A 21,495-nucleotide genomic window follows, 5' to 3' on the forward strand; every position below is an offset into this window, starting at 1 on the left:
GTTAGCCGTCTTTAAAGAAATAAGATACCTGTTGTACTTGATGTTCAGCCAGATTGCTATTAACCTCTCTGTGATCAAAGCTTAGGTTAAAAAGAAACCCAATTACCAGTGAAACACCATTAGCTGGACCAAATAATTTTTTTGGGAAAAAGAAAAGTTGGGGTATAGTATTCTGTGTTCATAGTTGATACTCTGTTGTGATTGTTACAGAGATTTCGAAGAAGTCTACAGGACGTTAGTGTTTTCTTCTGGTCACTGCTACATGTATGGTTATTTGTCAACCTGTGTTATGATCTTTTCAGAATTTGAGATATCTTGTTTTTCCTTGATTTTAAAGTCGTGCGAAGCTTGCCCATCGTACTCTGTCCTGTTTAGCTTTGATGCCGGAGACTACTCACTTGGATCGTGAAAGTTCTAACCCAATCTACATCTATGTGTGCTAATCTTACTAGCTGTGAAGGCTTTTTGTTACTCAGTGATGGCTGCTGTAAATGTCTTTTTCTCATATGAAGCATGTCATTGGTTGACCTTTCAACTCTGATATTTGATTGGTCCGTGAATGAGTTGAAAGGTCGTCGCACCTGTAATTCAACATTCCACTTTTCAAACTCATCCAATTTCAAAGGTGCTTTCTAGCTTGTAGGGGATAAATAGAAGTCATGGATTTGGCAGTGTCTTCTAGTTACATGTGCTTCTGTGTAATTAATGGAGACCAGAGTCAGTTAACAAGACCAGTGTAATTGAAATCTGTGCATCAATTATTTAAAATTAACAGATGTTTTACAGTTTGCAGCATCCTATGTATTTTTTGTTTGTTTCCCTTTTATCCATCTGTCATCCCAGTTTCAGACAACCTGCTGTAACAATAAGAACAAATCTAACACGTAGTCAGAGAAATCAGCTATATTCAACGTCAAACCAGACAATCAAAATATCCTTGTGTTTGGAGCTTGCTCTTCAATCCTACCTCATGTCAGATATTTCAAGACATCGAGATGTAACATTAGTTGAGGTGTTGATAATATTATTTACGAAGCAGTCGGCAACTATGGATCATTTATTTCTGAAACAGTGCCTGTTAGCTAAATTTCTGTGGTAGAGGCTGTCAATATGAATGCCCATCCCAGCAATAGATGATGCCTCTCCACACAGGGTCAGTGCACTCTGGACTGACGCGTTGCGTCTAAATTTATGTGTAGTGGTGTTGCAATTGGAAATTCTTGTACTCTGATAATGCCATTCCTTCTGTCCATCCATTGCGTAGTCAAACCCATTCAGAGGTATTGATTGGCTAACAGCTACGTGGATGTTGATGATTTCGATATTCGATGAGGCCACAGTGTGGCGTTTAAGATTGTTGATGGTGGCTATTGCTCCAACTCGCCTACGCATGGCGTCATGCACACAGATAGTCAAACATTCTCATAGCAACATGATCAGCTGAAAGAGATACTTAAAACAAAAGGAAGAATGTTGAACTGTAGGAACACAATTTATTCCCTGCCGTTTTATGCTCTCTTCCCTAACTGTAAATCTCTTCCCTAACTCTAAATTCCATTCTTTCAAAACTGTAGATTAGCTATTTTGGAATGGTGAAATTCAAATGATTCGTAGATTCGGGCTGTAGGTGTTCACCCTTTTCCTTGTGCAGAATCCAGCCAGTCATTTTGACAGTTGCTCTGATTCAACTTTTTTTGAGTCGACAGAGCCATGAGATACATGGCTAAATCATAGGCTATCCATTTCCATAAATAAATGCTCAAATTTGGTGTGATTTTCCCAAATTTTTGGTGATGAAAGTTTTTGGATTACATTCCATCCAAAACTGTAAAACTGGCATTTTTTTGAAATGAGGAGTTCATTGAGATGCAACAAGTACGTCTCCAACTTCATACCAACAACTTTAATCTTTAGAAGGCGTAGAAGAACAAAATACTTTCAGGAAAGTATGATAGACCAGGGTGCATTGACCGAGTCAGGCAATGTTTATTAGCATTCTGTGATGGTGATAAAGCACAATTGCATAACCAATGAAAAGCAGAGCCCAGCCAAGCCTATCTTTGCTTATGTGCCCTTCAGCCTTGTAACAACAGAATAGCTTCCTCCCAGCATTGTGGCGCATGTGTGCAACCATGTGACGGGAACGGTGGCGTTCTCTCTGTTTACAAGAGAAGAAGCCATTGGTCCTGCAACGTGACATGCTTGTCAAGTAGCCAAGGATAAATCAACAATGAAACTGGGCACAAAGGAACTTCTCAATAGTATGAATGGAGATGTGTCCTGACAGATGAAAGCCTCTGTTTACAATTGTCAGTTATTTTTTTTTCTCACCATTTTGAATACTACTATAAGTGGAACCGTTCCAACAGTGATTCACTTTGCGTTAAACATGTCAAAAGTGAACATGTTAGGTATGGTCAGTTTTACAAGAGCCTCAAAATTTCATTGATGAGATGTAAATGTGTAAACAGCTATTCGTCCTGTATTGACATTTTTTCCCCCACTTTTCGGCCAATCCAGGAAAACACCATGAAAAACATCACTGAACTACCGCTGACAGATTTTCTAAAAATGAAATCAACATTTCACTCGTAGTTTATTCTGAAGATGATTCTGTTCTTACTGACTTCAACAATTGCCATTTTGACAAGTGAGCAAACTTCTTTAAATTTTCTTTTTCTGCATTTTTTTTTTGGCCCAAGCTGCCATACTTTCGTGCTTCAAGACACCAGGGATGTAGAGACATTGTTGACGTTTATGAATTACACGATTACTCATCTTAGACTTAAAGACATGCAATGCTAACAGTACAAAATAACACCAGGAAGAGATTTCCTCAACCTAACATGATATCACTCCCACTTGCCTCTCACCCTTAAAGAAAAGGAAAGATTTTTTCAACTGAGCCTGACCAAGCTCTGGCAAATAAAGGGACATTTTTCACAGCTTTGAAAGATAATATACCTCGCTAGCTTGTCCTGACATTGTAAGATTTACATTTATTTCCTATTTTAGTGTCTTTCCCCAGAAACTAAACGATGGACAGCATTCTTTCGTGATCAGTCTGTTATATAAATAAGTATTTATACAATAGATGTGCGATTTTGTATGCAGTGAGTTAAAATATTTTGTCACAGTGTTTAAAGTTCTATGTTTTTATTACATTAATTGTTATTTTCCTTTTTTGTGTACATTCTGTTGTCGTTTTTGCTATTTAAGGAAAACTTGATAACTCCTTTTACGTACAATTGAATAGAACATTTTTGCTGTCAACATGTACGCAGTGTACCGAGATGTATGTTTACAGCTTTTATCTGGAATAAAAAGCCTTACATTCTCAAGTTAACCGAATGTTGCAGATGTTTTATTTGTAATTTGTACTTCTTTGTAATTCTACTGAAATCACAGCCGAAAGCATAATAGTGTATCTCGTCTGATATTGCTTTAAATTTCAATAACAAATTTGCAATAGTTTGTCTGGAAAATGACAGTTTGAATAGAAAATCATCCTTTGGAATGACATGCAACGAGCAGAGTTTCAACGTGGCTGATCACAGCGCCCTCAGTGTTAGTATTCTTTCGTTTTAATGGCTACCGAATATGACCGCCGCAATATTTCACACGTTTTTGACCGTCTCCTTGTCTGGTAATTTAAACAATTTGGTAAGATTGACTTCAAATACCAATGTTAATTGGTAAACTCTGTAAGTTCTTAATGTAAACCTAAAAAGAAGATACTTTTATCAGTGTGTACGTCAATGACTGCCCCCACACCTCACAGATACGGTCGAGTAGCACACCGCACTGACCAGTCGATCGGTCAGTGCGGTGTGGTACTTTACTGTCAGTGTGATCTTTCAGTACTGTCTCCTAGTTCGGGAAAATCAAGTTAAATGTCCTGTGTGCATTTATTCGCATATATATTGACCTTCGTGAGAAGGAAAGTGTTTACATTTGTGCGAATTGTCAAGTTTTAATTTACGGAAGGTTTCTCCACCTAAGATGCATGAAGGTCTATAGGCCTAGTGGTAATTCAAGTTTTTTTTGTCGACGAGGATAATCACTCGATTTTCTAATTCTCAAGTATTATTTAAACGAGAAACCAATGCGACTGTTTCATAGCACATTGCATATTTAGTCATTTTGATAAGGTAGACGTTCTTTGACAGACAATCCTGCGTCCATCTACAATAATGTGTCGAGCCTATAGATTCGGCCGTGGTAATATATCGAAACTTTCTTGCCTAGAACCTCTCGCAGTAGTTGAGTATCAACTATCATGCCAAAATTTAGCCATAGCATCTCATCGTCGTCTTTTTATAGGCTTCGTCCATAGGGCCTAAACACGACATCAAGATGTAAAACAAGCCAAAACTACGCCCTGCAGCTCTGCATGGCGTGGCAGGGCTGTGTAGCGGCTACGCCTAAACATCACAGATTACTTTGTTTGAACAAAGAAATTATTTTTTGTCAAATTTTGCTCAGATATTTTGGATTAAAATAGTGTTTAAGCTTAAACCTTGAACGGTCTCACTTTGTACTATTGTACATTGTTACTTTTAATAAAAATTTGTCTGGACGTTCCATATAGCCAATTGAAAAATAATAATAAATAAACAAACACATGTAACAAAACGTGATTTAAATTCCTTTTCTGATAATGTGAGGTTCACTCTCAACGTAAGCTTATTGTAGCAATAACGATAGCGATAAGCATATGAATCAAGGAGACGGCGCTGTAAAACCGTTCATAAACTGTCTTTTACATCTTTTACTTTTAATCTTTTTTACCTTTTACTATCTTTTTTTGTAATTTGATAATCAGGGGATAATTACGGAGTCCCCCGCTTCGGGTGATCGCGACGGTCAACGCGCCCGAAGTGCAATGGTCAGGCCTCGTCCTGAGGAACTTTTTCGTAATCACGCAGTTGTAGGGCTTCTTTTTGACTGTGGTTTCACGACGATGCTGAAGTTATTTTCGTATTCGTTTTCGTATTCGTTTCGTATTCGTATTCGTATTCGTATTGGAGTCACTGACAAAATTTTTTATTTTTAGTCCAAATTTCGTACGTATTATTTAAAAGTTCTGTCTTTACAGAAGTTACAAGTGCTTTTTATATGACAATATATCAATACTTCAATATTTGAGAATGTAAGTTGAAAAAGATCCAATCTTTTTAGGCCCTAGATTGAAAGATATCGTTGCTATCATTAGAGGAGAGATTTTAAAAACAAACGGCCAGTACACAGGCACTCCTTAGCTGGGTAGTCTGTTGAATAGATCGATTTTCGGCTCGATCTATCGATCCCGTAGTCGATATGCGCGCCATTGTAACCAAAATACTCACTAGGTTACAGTGGCGGGCATACTGACCACGGGATCGATAGATCGAGCCGAAAATCGATCTATTTAGCAGACTACCAAGCTATTAGCGCCTGTGGGCCAGTAGTAGTCTTTGGAGGAAAGATTTTTTAAACAAACATCATTTTCGTATTCGTATTCGTATTCGTTTTCGTATTAACTTCTATCACAACAACCAACTTCAACATTCTGTTGACATCATTAGTATCGATAATGGAAATTTAGCTGACCCGCCCAATTTGACGAGTTGTAAACTTAAAAGGTAATTTTCTTGTTTTAAACTGATATCTCTGAGAAAGTGATCGTCATAACGACAGTGAATGCAGGGCTCAACGTTATCGCATGCCCCTAAGTCGAAATTTTAGGGGCAAACCTTGGACCTTGAAAATATTAGAGGCTTTTGTAGTGTCACGAAAACCTTAAAAATTATATATATGACATGCTATATTTAGACTGCTGTCGCAAAGAAAATATCATCTCATATGATGTGGGAAAGCGTCATAAAAGAAAACGAGATGATATAAAATGGTATCATAGGCCTATGTCCCGATCTGTACATTTGTTTCCCTAATAAAGATTAAATTAATGTGTGAGCTGTTGTCAGAGTCTTTATTTGAGTACGGCCCATCTCTTTTTCTTTCCTTGCGTTTGCGTCAACTGTCATTGCCAGAACATGTTGATCAACTTGCGTTATGATAAGATACACAAGAATGCATGGAAATTAATTTGTATCGCGAAATATCGAGAAATACCTGTATTCTATGATAAATAGGCTTCAGCTAGTCTAGAAGCTGTCGCAACTGGCTCGATCGGTTTCCGTATTTGTTACTGTGCGATCCAGTTTTAGTGTTACGCAGTTTGCCCCGCTCTACAACTCCGTTTTGCAGCATGCAGGTCACTCCAAAAACTTTCAGCAGTACTACTTTGAGGGACCAATAAGCCGCTAGCCGTAGATAGCTACTTTTTTCAACAAAAACTCTGAATAGAAATGCAGCAGCTATCAACTTTCGATAGATATTTTGTAGGCAAGAGAACAAAACTCAAACGTATATGCGCATTAATCCTAGCTGTGATATCGCAGCGGTACTTGTGGCGTGTATCGAACTCGCTCGGGTCATTGAGGTCATCGCACAGTCCCATCGCATCCATCCATGGTCGACTGTTCTACATAATTGCAGTCGCTACCCGGCCAGATTTGCCATGATATTTCAACAAAGTGCTTGCTATTTTGGAAGAACGGTCACGACATGCGACATGCGACCTGCGACTTCAAAACTGCGACCTGCGTCCCGCGAGTTTGAAACATGCGACCTGCGACTTCGGCATTTAGACCTAGTGTAACCTGCGACTTCACAACAGCGACCTGCGTGTTTGTCAAACTGCGACCTGCGACTTCACAACTGCGACATGCGACAACAACACGTAACGTTTCATGGTGTTTTCCTCAGTATTAGATTGGAGGCGTCTTGCGTGAACTTTAATCCTTTGAGCGCCAAAGTCTATTTTTGTCCCCTTATATAATAAACCCCTGTCAATTTTTCTCCAATTTTTGCAAAAAATTGGGAAAAAACTGTAGCCAATGAAATGTGATGTCGATTTGCGTCCAAAATTATCAAAAAATTACAGAGAAAACTAATACATGGTATTTATCCTCATTTCACTGTGGTATAACCATCTAGCTGTCTGTTTAATTCATCAGTTGTCCCCCCTGTATCATAATTGCGTCAGTGTCATTGCAAACATTCGAATTTTCAGTTATTGTCGTTCATTTTCTAACATTTCCAGTTTTGTTCCAATTCTCTAGTGATTGATCATCGGATGTTGCCATCTTTTCGTCTAATTTCATTTTTACTTTTCGTCAAAAATCGAATTGATCCAACTTTTGTTCAGTTGGAAAAATAAAAATATTCTTACTGGTTAACTTCGGACTACATTTGTCTACACAAATAACATATGCAAAGTAAAGCAGTTAAAATAATACTGATATTGACAGAAGTGCAAACATATTTGCTAACCATGAATAGCCAGAGACCGACTCAAGTTCTTTATAGATAACGCGAGTTAAAACTGTAAAACAGGACATAATTAAACCCTCCTACAATCCTATTTTCAGTCTTTAAGCCTAATATGTACATACTATAATATGTACATATTATTTTTTGTGTGTATATAATATTTTAGATCATGTAGGCAGAAAAGTTCCAGAAACTATTAAACACTGATGTAGACGTTTAAAACCCTATTGCTATTGCATTATTTCAGATCGGTTTGCCTTTCGTAAGAAGGAAAATAAATTTGTGCTCTTCGTTTGTGGAATTCTCTACCGTCACAGCTTCATGCACTTCTATCGCTGGTTGAATTCTTTCGCTGGCCGATTTTTGCGTAGGCCAGCGGTGCGAAAATAATGCTCTGGTCGCGAGAATGCGGTAAACCGGCTGTTTTAATATAGTGCAATGGTGTCCCTCGTGTTTTTCAGGCTCGTGTTCAGAGCAATGGTGCGAACAAATCAAGACTGATATCGCAGTTTGACAAACACGCAGGACGCAGGTCGCTGTTGTGAAGTCGCAGGTTAGGCCTACACCTTGGTCTAAATGCCGAAGTCGCAGGTCGTATGTTTCAAACTCGCAGGACGCAGGTCGCAGTTTTGAAGTCGCAGGTCGCATGTCGCATGTCGTGACCGGTCTTCCATACTATTTAGATCTGGCTGAAAACAAAAACCTTTATGAAACAGGCTAATCCAGTACAAGCTTGATGAAATCGATGCTTTGATCTGCTTTCCAAAGGACGATTTCCGGAAATGGTCTAGCCGGTCACATGCCACTAACGCAAATATTCATTACGCACGTGAACGCATGAAACATGTTGCAGTTATGGTCTGTTCTGGGATATTTTGACAGTTCATCCAAGAAACATCAGCAGACACATTGGCAGCGCTGTGCAGTGGAGAGAACGCGCTCAAACCTCTGAGTAACTCCACTCAACGGCTATGCTTATTCAATGCGTATTTTGGGGTCGTGGCCTTTCAGGACAATGCTCCGTGAACACTGAGCGAATACAATTTGATCACGTATACGTATCATGTCGGTATGGAGAAATGTCTTGAAAAAATTCAGTCACAATCTCATAAAATTTGGTCGCCTTTGCGACTGAAAATGGTCGCTACTTTGAGCCCTGATTGAATGTATACATGAATATCGGTCGGTCCGGTTTTATGTTATTATTGCTCACATGTTTACTCTGAAAGATAAACTACCTATTGTCATTATTTCTGTTACTTTTTCCCCTGTAAGCAGCACGTACAACTTTGTCGTAACTTGCAATTTTGTAATTTTTGCCTTACCGCACTCCTGAGTTTTGTAAAGTATTGTATTGTATTGTTATTATAATTTATTTCAGGTCTACGTAGAGCCATATCAAAATCAAGTAAAATACTTGAAATACAAATTGTAAATGGATATGATCATTCTAAAGTGAGTCCAAAAGGATGACCGGATATAACAATTTTCACATTTTTTATTCAGATGGTTGTCCTGGACAAGTCCCCCGTTCATCATAGCTTTCAAACAGTCACCCGTTTGCAGCGCCTCACAAAAATCTGCCCTCCCCGCAAAACAATGGTACAGTCCAGGGCAGCTCCTTTGCATCCGCTCTCACGAGTCCCATTACTTGGCACTGACCACCTGATTTCGGGGTGCATCCAGCTGCCCGGTCAAGAGACATTGGCAAGCGAAGATGCGCCTTACCGATCCCAACCGATTTTAAGTATTTTTCAAATAACCGATTTTAAGTATTTTTTTTCAAATACAATGAGGTGAACAAAATTCTTTAAAATCTACAAATGCAAATTTATGTAAATTTAACCAAATTTGGCAGATGAAATTACGAATCAAATTATCACAATATTTAAACGTCAGTAAATATCGTATATTGCACGTTTCATATCTGAAACTGGACTAAAAATAACATTTTCTGTCAGTGACTCCAATACGAATACGAATACGAATACGAAACGAATACGAAAACGAATACGAAAATAACTTCAGCATCGTGGTTTCACGGTGAGTTACAAGTAACGACAACCACGGTAGTAATATACACTTCATGCAAACACGTTTGCGCGCTAACGGGAGGATTTTATTGGTAATGATGCCGTAGGAAAGTGATACATGAGGACATGTTATTGTCAGTATCAGCAATGATCAGTATGACATGTACGTCGATCGTCTCTTGTAAGCCGCAAACTAAACTGTGAGCGCTGGCACGGCGGCATGCCGGGCAAGCGCGAAGCGTGTGTTACAGGAAGTGGATTTTATACCAAAATTTGAATAACAAAAGGGTCATATTAAAAATCACATCAAGGGGGTTGGCAATTCTGTATTCCTATTGGTTGTCGTTAACTCACCATGAAACTGTAGTCAAAGTTTCAAAGTCTTTGAATAAGTATCGAATGAAGCCCTACAATTGCATACTTACCTGGCACAGAGGTTAACCGTGATCACGTAGGCGGTTCCTCCAGGGCGAGGCCTGTCCATTGCACTCCGGGCGGGTTGACCCTTGCGATCACCCCAAATGTGGGTGACTCGGGTGCATAATTTCTGGTAGTGGGGGACTGCGTTCGCGCTATCCCCTGATAATTAAAGCAAAAGACAGAACTTAACCCACTCAACTATCTCCACATTGCCCGTGGAAACTTATGGCGGCTGCATTCGCTTGTTGTACGTGAGCCTCACATTTTATTTCCTCTGAATATGGAACAAATCTCTGAGCAAAACGGACAAAAACTGTTCAAAACAAAGCAATCAGTTTTTCATCAGTTTTTCAACTGTTCTAACATAGTTCATTTTTTCTCGTTAGTGCTATGTACCTTGACATATTGTTCAAAGTTCACGTCTGAAGTTGAGAGTAAATGTGCATCTTTTCAAAGACATCTTCAAGAAAAAGCTTTCAAGCAGAACTTCTGCATGACCTCATGCACTCTATTAGCTAAAAATTCAACATTGATCATGAGCCATCGAATGTTTTGAAGTTTTGTGGGAAATTTACTTTTTTACATCAAGGGACAATTCGCTGAAGAAATCCGAGCGAGGCGACAAACAGAAAACAAGTGACGGTCAAACAATAATAGAGGGCGCTTCATGCTGACACAGGAAAATGCTCATCTCTAATACATGCAGGCCACTATACTTCTTGACAGGCGTAATGAAAGAAACGTGATTGAAATCATTTAGTCTTTCCAATCCTTTATGCTATTATCTATTTCTTTCCAGATGGTTACAGCTCATGCCTCACAAGTTGAATTCAGTTGAAAGAAGACCCTCTCCCCCCCTGAGATTGCAGTTCAAAAGCCTCTCAGAATGTTGGAGATCTATGATTCTGAAACATCAAAATTACTTTTAAAAGCATTCTCATCAATCGCATGGTCTTACTATACACAGTGATGTAATTTTCAAATTGAAAAATACACCAGCAAAATATACATCAAATACTGTACACACCTTCAAGCATCAAAGTCTCCGTTTGCGTGCCTAGATTTACTCCCAGGCTGGGGGACTCCCCATAGAAAAGGTGTACCAGTATGTGCTGCCCAAATGGTCACTTTTTCAAGAAAAAATCCCTAAACACTCGTCGATCTTCATCCCGTTAACATGGGTTGATAACGAAGCAAATGTCCCATGCATTAGGAAAACCTTCGCATCCTACAGAATAAAGGGTGAAAATTCCCCAAATTTGTCAAGGAAATCTGTAACGATGGGTCATATTTTTGGAATATACATGGGTCAATATTTTCAACTTTGGTGGCACACCCCCGTATGAAAATATCAAGAGTACCCCCTACCAGGTTTACTGCAGTAATGTTGAATGCACTTATACCCAGGACAATCAAACAGCAATCTCTCAAACAGCATTTCAAAGACAACAGCACACATATAAACTGAACTGCAGATGGATAAACCACAGACAATTACCTGTTCCCAGTGACAAATACAACTGTGATATTTGAAGAGTGTATAGGCACTGAAGAGCAAGTTTCTAGAACTGTCAGTAAATTTTCACTTTTGATATCTGAATTTATGAGGAACTTTACCCTGGGAATCCTATCATACCAATCATATTTCTCTCAGTGCATTTGATCTCGGATTTGTGGAACTTATACAGGGATCTTGGGAATAGCATGCGTTTTACAATGATTCAACTTGGGCCAGAGGATTGGTAAATTGCAGGTCACTTACAACGTATGACAAATCTTTGTTTGTTGTCTTGCGCCACATTACTGTTACACTGCATTTTGTGTGAGCCAACATTGTGTGTATGGTGGATGACCAACCAGAATCACCTGTTTGAAGCTCAAATGGTATTACACTAAAACTTCATGGTAATTAATAGAGACTAATTATTTAATATTACAAAGAAATGTATATTTCTTTTGTGTAAAGTTTATTTACTTCATAGGCATGAGAAAATGACAATGACATTCTCCATTACATACACGATGTCATTGCTTTAAATATTCTTTATTTCAATGACATTCAACCATAAAACTGAAAATAACTTGACAAAGCTATGAAACTGGAATGGCACAGATTCTGCGCACTCTTTTTTATTTAAGATTGATCCAGGTACACAATGTAGTTCTTCTGTAGAAATCAATGAGGGGTTAAAGGTCAGCTTTCAATCATTTTGACTACAGAGTGCTGTATGGTATTAAAGCATCTTCAGTCTTATCAATTGTGTATTTTTTTTTATCTCTGATGCAAAACCAGATTTTTTCTCCATAATTTAGCATCTCTGCTTGCAGAGAGAGTGAGTCAGTGTTGCCTTTAAAGGACAAAGTTGCTCATTTTTGAGTTTTTTTCATCAATTTTTTTTTTGAGGTGAAAAGTTGCTTGACTTCTTGAAACATGCTGAAATGATAGTCAACTGTACACAGTTTCAACTCTAATTGCAGCCAGACAAGGGTGAACATTCAGCGAAACATTCTAGTCTCTACCGTAAAGCAATTTCAGTGTACAACTGTCACCATGCGTGGCTGAACATACACTGTTACAAAAGTTTGAATATCATGCGCAAGTTTTTGTAATGAGATCTTGATTGGCGGTGCCTTTCATGTAAAGAAGGACAGCAGCTTTGATTTACATTGTGGCAATGTTTATTTGTCATAGGAAACCACGTTGGCATGGGAGAAGTTCGTATTGTCTCGACGTCACAAAAAATTCACTGTTTACATTTAGCAAAGAGGGAATTTTTGACAATTTTGCACTAATGAATTGTCGTCATTTTGTCAACCGAGTGACTTTATGTATTTTTGATATCACAAAAAGGTAAAAATGAGCAACTTTGTCCCTGTAACTGAGCAAACAATGACTCCCTAGGTCACTGTAAACAATGACTCCTTAGGTCACTGCAAACAGCGACTCCTTAGGTCACTCAAGTCACTTTTATGTCATTAGACAACCAACATTATCCAGGTAAACATCTGGGCTCTGACGACATCCATCTGAAAAACACCATACCAACCAGGCTGTATCCTTCAGAGAATGGAATGGTCCACAAAGTGTGTAACATAACAGGATGGGCTATCACACTGCAATAATTAGGGGTGTTTCAGATGATCATTACTCTGCCAGTGCTGTCCTATTGACCTGTTGTCCACTTTGCAATTGTGGAACTTTGTTCCGTTGCCGCAAATGTTCAATTGCAGAGTGATGCATTTGTTTTCCCGCATTTCCGTCCACGGGGATTGGTGGCGATGATTCCGGATTCGTTCCAAAGATGTTCTTCAGGGCCACTCTGGTTGCTTGATCTTCAGCTTCCAGCACAGACTCACCAGGAGCTGGTGTTTTGGGGGAAAAAGTTAGATAAACAATGAAACTTATTCAATCAAAAAATGTTTGTTTCCTTAACTTATCATACCTGGGGACCATAAGCCTCCTTTGATCAACAGGTTTTCAGATACTGTAAACTGACACAGGGGCTGACTATTTCTTCACAACTTTCACTAAAGCTATGGACATCAACATGGACAATGTCCTGAGAAGGTATGAAAGTCGGACATATTATGCTAGACATAGGATATGATTATTATAAGGAATTAGTGTGAAAAAATTACAGCCATATTTGTTTTTATAAACTATATTTTGATTTTCTATTTTATTGTATTACAATTCTTCAGTTTTTCACTATTGATTGAGTACAAACTTTTATCTCACCAGCCTCATCCCGATGAAGGCTCCTTGAGAGTTGCCAAAAGATCACTTTACAATGAAGATTTTCCAGACTAGAAACATGTCAAACTGCGTATTTATAATTTCAACTTTTCTGTTATGATTCTGGCGCATTCCCACACTTCCTTGACAACTTAAATGGTTGTGGTTGGACTGACTCTCCTTGGATAATTATTGAGAGAACTAGCATGGTCTACTAATAACTACGATGAGGGTTACCACTTACCAAAACCCAGCAATTTCTTGTCACTGTAAATTCCTACCATGTACATCCCAACCAGAGTTGATGAACCAGTCTGTCGTATCATTCTGTGGTTGAAGCAAAGGTAAGCTAAGTATTCTCATTGCACAGACATATATGGCCAAGAGAATGGGGTTTGATATAAGATTCTACATAATACATACAGTGAACAATCTATGGCCACACTTTCCATCAAAGCCAGACTTTCCATTTGCTGACTTTGTGTAAGGAAAACTTTGGCTAACAAAATTTCTCTGAGATCACTTTTATTTTCTCTGAGTTCTGAATTGTTACAGGTTTATTTATTATCAACTGCCCCTAATCTTGCACTATCTTTCACCATATACTGGTGCTACATTACTTCAATCCACACATACCTGGCTTCTGGTAACCCTTGACCTCTTTGTTCCAGGATATTCACCAGGATAGTCATGGGATCTTCAATTTTCCACAGGTCATTGATGTCCTTGCCGATCAGTTGTGGAAGGAACATATCACGAACAAACAAACCCGCCCTATCTGCTCCCTAGGATGGCAAGACCATGAAAAGTTTATGATCACGTCTTTAAATTGATGCTTACGTAATAATTGTAAACTTTCTTGATCATTTTACCACTGGAGTAGTAGCAATGCAAATTTCAAAATACTACAAGTGACAATAGACATAAATGGACATCTTTATTGATCTGACATCAAATGTTTCAATATGGAGTCTGTACAACTTTGGGTGGTGAGAAAACCTAAATCTTTACTTCTCAGAATGTTAAAAGATAGTGTATTAAACGAATTTTCATCGCAACTGCCTTTCTACTGGTACAATGCTTGGTGAAATTGTACCACCATTCACCTGAGTTTTGTCTTGACTGGCAATTGCACAAATTATGCATTTCGAGCCATTGTCGCCTGAAAATTTCTGACAGCATAGAAATAGCGCACAAATCACAGAAACAAAGACATCCATACATATGAGGGTGACTCAAGCCACTTTTGTGGAGTGACCATGCCCAAGTGCATAGTGTAGTGACCTGTGAATTTGCTGTTGTTTCTAGTTATAATACTCCCTCAGAAAAGACAAAATATCACCTGTCATACAGCTTTGGTGACATGCAGATTGTGGAGTATACGCATCCAAAAGAACAGCCAATGATGTGGTGGCAGTTCAGTCTCCATGGATACTAGTGCAATTTCATGTTCATGTTTTGTGATATGGGTCAAGTTTGAAAGCAGAACTTGAAACACTGTGTAGATAACAGGATTATGAAAAATCTAAGCGGATTGTGTAGGTGTGCTGCAGTGACGATCCTGATCGCAATAAAATGTAATCGTTTGATTACTGTAATGATATTTTGGAAGCGCTTCCTAGGAAGCCAAAATAAACATCAACAGTGACTGCCCAAGTGACAAGGTGTCGCCTTCAATGAACACGCAGAGAAAACACCGATTCACCATAATTATCATGTCAAAGTAATGCTGGAAGTTCATTTATTTTTGTAAGAGCACTCCATTACCTGCTCCAGAAGTGCTCCAACCACAGCATGTAGTGTTTTCTGTACAACTTCCCTGGGGTATGGATAGACCTTTGGAAACAGAAAATATGCAAAGTAAGACAACAGAAACAAAAGAAGCAAGTGGGAAATTGTTAATCTTCTGAACACAGGAAATTTCTTTTTTTTATATCGTGGAAGATATATCTAATGAGCAATGATGCAACACTTTCAGCTCACAATGTTTTTGTGAAGATTTTTGAACATTGTTGAATGGTTTGAGATCATCAGTAATATTTCTGCCTTGTTTTTGTATGACTGAGTTTACTGTATCTGCCCTGGGGAAGCCACATACAAAGAGCTTGAAACCCTATGCCCTATCATGACCAAAACACTAACGTAAGTTGGGAAATGTTATCAGAGTCCCCCAGTCATCTTTGGTACATCAATGCAATCAGATTGAGCTCCAACACAATCACTGTAAATTTATTGAATACAACACACAAATTCAGAGCATCAGTTGTTTTTCGTAGTCTTTTTTTCATCTGATGTCGAAAGGCATGTCTTTTGTACTTACGGGATACTGGATAAGATCTTCAGCTCCAAGGTTACTACCAATATGGGACGTCAACTCCACTCCAGTGAGGTGATCACTCACAGATCTGTAGGGGAAAATAGTACCATTTCCATTGGTTGTGGTCACTGCTGTGAAAATAAAGTCTATGCTATCCGTCAACCTTGACTCAAGCAGCCGCTATTGTTTTTATTGGCTCACACAGGATGCAATGTACACTGAACTGTTTGGCAGTTTGTGCTGAACAGTATGCCTACCTTAAACGGGAAGTTACAGGACCGTGGGTGCACAATAGGGGGATTACTGATGACGCAGTCATTTGCATACATGGGGGGGGGGGAGGTTTTGAATTCTCATACATACATAGCATTGCTTTGACCGTATGATAATTTGAATAATCATGATGGGCACTTTCGTGACATATGCAAAAAAGGATCAATTGGTCGTACAGGGAACACATTTTGACAAATGCGTTCTCCAATAAAAAAGAACATTTTTTCAGTTTATTTTTTACTCGTTTAGTACTACATATTTACAAACATCATTTGCAAGATTCGATGACGATGAATGCCTGAACATGGCAAAATTTGGGATTCTGGACCAAACATGGCATGTCTGATCAGTAACACGGCTTTTTTACATTGTGTGCATTTACGATAATCCGCTTTTATAGGGGAAGTTTCTGTTTTTTAAGGCTCTGGGTTGGTAGAACACCAGTGTTCTCCCTAGGCCCTTCAAGCATCACGTCTCCGTGACGCTTGCCTTGATTGCCGTGACGCTTGCTACAATGCCGTGACGCTTCAGATTTTTCCCGACACCCTTGATTGACAGCCCCACTTGACAGCTCAGTGTATTCATTGGCATGGAACATCTGCCAAAACTAGCCTTATCAACATCGTTTTTAGTCCTGAATAGACTTTTTCATGTCGATTGACGGGTTTACATTAATCAATTGACACGTACATAGGTGTTGAAAAACACCGGACGAGCAGCACATCGGTGTGGCCGTGACTTTGATCATGTTGGTTGAGCGCCGTGTTAATGGCCGTTTATCGTGGGAGAATTTACAGTGACGTCGACGCCGTGAAAATGCTGGTGGTCAAAGCTATCGGTCAAAATAGCGACCCTCAAAAAAGGTTTATAAGGCGTCTATACCTGATGACGGTTTGTCTACATGAAATCTCCATGGCAGCATTGCGAATGTAAATTTGTATTTTAATTATTTTCTGTTCTTGTTGTTGAGACAACGGTGAAAGTATCAGAGCAAGCAAACGGTAGAGGCTTTATACGTGTACGTCATATTACGCTACGCTGACTTGACCTAGTTTCGCGATGTTGGGGTCACTGTCATTTTACAAGGTTTTTTTTGGCTAATTCCGCAATCGTTCTTTTGCATTCTTGTCATCTTTTTTTTTATTTCGCACAAAGTTTTTAAAAAACATGAGTTTGGATTAACTTTTGGTCGCGAAATGATGTCTACTGTGCCATGTGACGTAAACAGGTCGGGCGATTTCCAAGATGGCGGTCGATGTGTGGGCTTTGAGCGTTTCGCGCTGTTTTCAAGTTCAGGTCTCGTTTCAGGTTCGCTAAGGAGGCAAGTTATTAAAACGACAGGTGTTTCATGATTTTGGTGACGATCATCCGTGTAAATACGTCTGAATTTTCTGTTATGGTAAACCGTAACAGTTCCTCTATTCATTGGGACCGTGACCGTAACGTGTTATATGTGCTCAAAAACTCGCTGGGGTACACAGCCCTGATTGTGTGGCTTCGTTGCTCTGTATAATTTCGTAAACAAGTGACGCAATGTTTCATCGCAAATGTTTCTCCATGCAAGGAGAGTACGAGTTGATTTTTACAACTGAAGTTGGACTGTTGTATGAATTTATTTCAGTTCATGGTGCCCCTGATATGTATGTTCATGCAGCAGTAAGTGAAATAAAAGGCATATTAAATGACTACAATTTGCAGTGACTGTTTTTATGTGTGTATGTATTTAAATATATGTTAATGTATGCATATTAATTATGTAAATTTTATGCAAATTTCGACATGCTTGCCCTTGATCCTAGGGAGAACATGAACACTGTGTTTTTTTCCAGAGTAGAACCATTACAGAGAAATACTTACTTGACACCCTCGTCTGGAAAATTTGGATATACCAATCTCAGATATGATTTGATATATTCTGAAGCAAAATCTTGGCCTGTGTTGAAAAAAAGAATAGAATACATTAGTAAAGTAGCATTCTTGATGTTGTAGTAGTTATTTGATTGCACTGATTGAGGGCGCTTTCACGTTCTTTCCATACTCAAAAGGGCAAGACTGGAGTTTGACCTACCATGAATAATTTTACGAATAAAAATAATCCTAGGGTGCATGACTATGGAGTGCCCCCTTGAAAACCACATTTATTTTCAGAAGGAAGAATGGCCCAGTCTCCTTCAGGTGCGTCCTGATGTGTTTGAAAGTTTTAATGAGACTCTCTTTATATTTCCATACTTTGGTACAATTATGTCATGCTGTTTTCAATGGTTTGCTAAGACCTTGACACTGAGAAAAAGGGGCCTTAGAAATGACTTGTGAGTACAAAGCTTACCTACTTCTGCGAGTTCTTCATTATCCTGCAAATTGAGTTCTGTTTGACTGCTTTCCATGCCTAATTCTCTCCTTTTCTCAGCTTCCTGCTGTACAAACTCCTTGTGTGTGAAAGCGACTCTCAGAGTGTGTTCATTGAAATCTTCGCCAAGCCTTTTGCCAAAGCCATACAATTCACTGTTGTAATCCCTATGGAAATTTATGGGATAAAGCCTTGTTAATGCCTGCCTGCCTTGATGAATTAATGTTTCATTAACATTTCCAGTTACACTTTGTGAGACAGAAATCACAGGCACATGCTGCCCTACATAAGTCCTATGGTTCCTGTCATTCATAGAGTTGATCGGTCTTCTAAGAGTCCCCTGAAATTCAGAAAGCGGCACCAGACTTTCTTTGTAGTCATCAATCATTCAAATTACACGACTTTCTGGCTTGATCTAATATTTCCTATAAAAGACCGACATTGAATGTTTTTCATTGGATGAACCAAGACCAGCATTACAGATTCATTATCAGTGATCACAGTCACATATTCAATGCAAAAGAATGGAGTTGCTCAATTGGTTGTTGCCATATCGTACTTGCACGTAAACCTCCAACACAACCCCTCATATTATACACAATCTGGCTACATGTGGCCCTGTCCTTCACCTTGTATTGGCATCTACAACTATTGAATTTTGTTTCATAGTCTGACTAAGAAATCTGCCTGTAGGCCTCAATGCACTGATCTGTTGAGGACGCACTGTTGTAAGGCTGAGATCAAGGGGCTTCCATGACATCATGTGAGAGAATCTAACTTCCACTCTACAACCACTTGATACTGTGTATCAGTAAAACAACATAAAGCTGAGTCCTCTGTCATATATGGATTATGTTGAACAGTGGTTGATTTGCAAGGATGTCAGTCATTAGTTTCTTACCATGGTAACTCTATGTGCTCTGATCTTGGCACTGGTGGAGGAGGTCCAAATTTCCTTTCATGCTTCCTTCTCATTTTCTCCAGATACCATGTGTATTTTCTCAGCCAGTGTGACACACTGCGTACACTGGGTTCTGAAAATAGAATATTTCACCCTCAGACTTTAAGGCATATTACCGTACGGTAGCTGTGAATACGCAGAGGAGCTGTCGCATATCTATCATGCTTGTGCCAGGGGTCATCGCCACAAAACCTCCGCGAGCAAACCCATGGGCTTTATCTGTAGTTCACAACGACACTGATGGGTATCACTGATTTAGTTCACAAATAATATAATTTAATTATAAAATATATATTTGTCGGAATAAATCAATCTGTACCCACTTTATCATTGACTACCTACAACTCATCCTCTACTCCTGCTAACTACCTTGACAAAAAGATTCAAAACTAGCTGTTCAGAAGCTGGGTTTAGGTTTAATGTATAGCAGTCTTTTTGCTCTCTGTTTCCGTGAGCCATTGATGGCTCAGGGAAATGGTTGAAAATGCACATTCTTATTGATGAGGTAGCTTGCAGGAGCAGAGAATGAGTCATAGACAGTCAATGATAAAGCGGGTACAGGTTGATTTATTCAAAGATTAATATATTTTATTATCTAACAAGCTAAATCAGCGACATCAATCGGTGTCCTAGTAAACTACCAATAAAGTTTATGGGTTAGCTCGCAGCAGTTTTTTTGCCGAGCATCATGGATACACCACAGCACCGCTTTCTCACAGCTATAAGGCATAATTACCTATGGATAAACTTATTTGATTTATGTCGTTCATTAACTCTAAGGTAAAGATAGCCGCATAAATTGAACTGTTTTCCTTATAAAACTTACAGTAAAAACAGTGGAATACTATATCAGTTGTTATACTACTTGTTTTTTAACCATATGACACAAGACCTTGCACTGTCATGGTGAACACATGGACTACTAGTATAACAACAAAACTTCAACTGGTAAAGATAAACTTTAATATTGGATATATATATATATATATATATATATATATATATATATATATATAAATGATCATTACAATTTACAGGCAATCATGGATGTACAAAAATAGACGTCCATGAGCCATTCTCCTTCTGAACAGCTAGTTTTGAATTTCAAGTTAACGAGAAATATAGATGTTCGAATCATACACTGAGACACTATGGAAGATGTGGTTGAAAAATGATACAATGATATAAAAGGAAGAATGATTTAAGTATGCACACTAGCGCGAGAGCATACTGAAATTTAGTGTACAAAGCATAGTCATAGAGTTATTGTATCAGCTTCAGAGCTTCAGCTGACCTGCCTCCCTCCAGCCAACCGTAACGGCGAATACAGAGTGCAGAATGGAAAAGAAAGACATTGATGCAACATTTGAGGAACCCTCTTTACCTGTTATTATCGGTTTAGATGTTCTCAGAAGTGTCCTGCCCAAGAATTGTCCTAAAACTGTGGTCCTCGATCTACAGACACATGTGCACATGATGGCAGCCATTTTGTAATGTACAACGCCCTCACCGGTCAAGGTAATCAACCAACTCCGCCGTCGAATTTCAACGTACGTTCAGGTATCATTTCCATTCCGTCAAAATCCGGGGTAAAATCACTCGTCCTTTTTTGTGTTATTTCAATATTTAGAACATTAAATATTTGCAATAAAATACTTTAAATTCGATTTGTACTACTGCAAAATCAGATACAAATACAGCTTCCATTTCATCAACTTTAGAACCATGTTCTGTCTTCGGTGTCAATTGGCTCTGGTACTCATTTTGATCAAACCGCACTCATTCACATTTAAGAAATTTTACTGAAGAATTCCACATGCAACAACGGAATTACCATAATATTAGATGATGAGATATGCTGTCCATACATACCATGGCATGCAATAAAGAAAGCTAAAGACCTAACACATTATCATTCGGTTTGTAATATTAAAAGTCTTGTAGAGTCCTTTTACAGGTTTTGGAAAACACAATCGGTATATGAGCTGTTACACTGTAGGATCATAAAGTTGGCAAACTTCGCAATAGAAT

At 38.7% G+C, this 21,495-nt stretch overlaps 1 protein-coding gene and 1 non-coding gene across 2 annotated transcripts; one reads left to right on the top strand and one right to left on the bottom strand.

Annotated features, from left to right (window-relative positions):
* The first annotated feature begins 9,827 nt into the window (after positions 1-9,827).
* Positions 9,828-9,992, top strand: LOC139146898 (U1 spliceosomal RNA). The gene has a single exon (XR_011555605.1). It is a non-coding gene; the product is annotated as a U1 spliceosomal RNA (small nuclear RNA).
* A 1,788-nt stretch (positions 9,993-11,780) lies between these two features.
* LOC139146026 (large ribosomal subunit protein mL44-like) lies at positions 11,781-20,978 on the bottom strand. Its single transcript, XM_070717474.1, has 9 exons — positions 20,849-20,978; positions 19,405-19,537; positions 18,483-18,670; positions 18,014-18,089; positions 15,887-15,971; positions 15,334-15,402; positions 14,203-14,351; positions 13,811-13,893; positions 11,781-13,193 (listed from the first exon to the last, which is right to left on the bottom strand). The coding sequence occupies exons 1-9, from the start codon at positions 20,949-20,951 to the stop codon at positions 12,976-12,978; spliced, it is 1,104 nt and encodes a 367-aa protein (XP_070573575.1). The 5' UTR covers positions 20,952-20,978; the 3' UTR covers positions 11,781-12,975.
* Between the last annotated feature and the right edge of the window lie 517 nt (positions 20,979-21,495).

Source organism: Ptychodera flava, chromosome 12, assembly GCF_041260155.1.
Source record: "Ptychodera flava strain L36383 chromosome 12, AS_Pfla_20210202, whole genome shotgun sequence".
NCBI lineage: Eukaryota > Metazoa > Hemichordata > Enteropneusta > Ptychoderidae > Ptychodera > Ptychodera flava.

Bases quoted from the DNA above. Each gene is read 5' to 3' on its own strand.
- LOC139146026 (XM_070717474.1), bottom strand. From the start codon at position 20,951: ATGGCTGCCATCATGTGCACATGTGTCTGTAGATCGAGGACCACAGTT. The intron at 15,403-15,886 runs GTAAGTACAAAA...CTGTTTCCAAAG, and splicing joins AAGATCTTATCCAGTATCCC to GTCTATCCATACCCCAGGGA. The intron at 13,894-14,202 runs GTATGTGTGGAT...CTTCAACCACAG, and splicing joins CAAGGGTTACCAGAAGCCAG to AATGATACGACAGACTGGTT.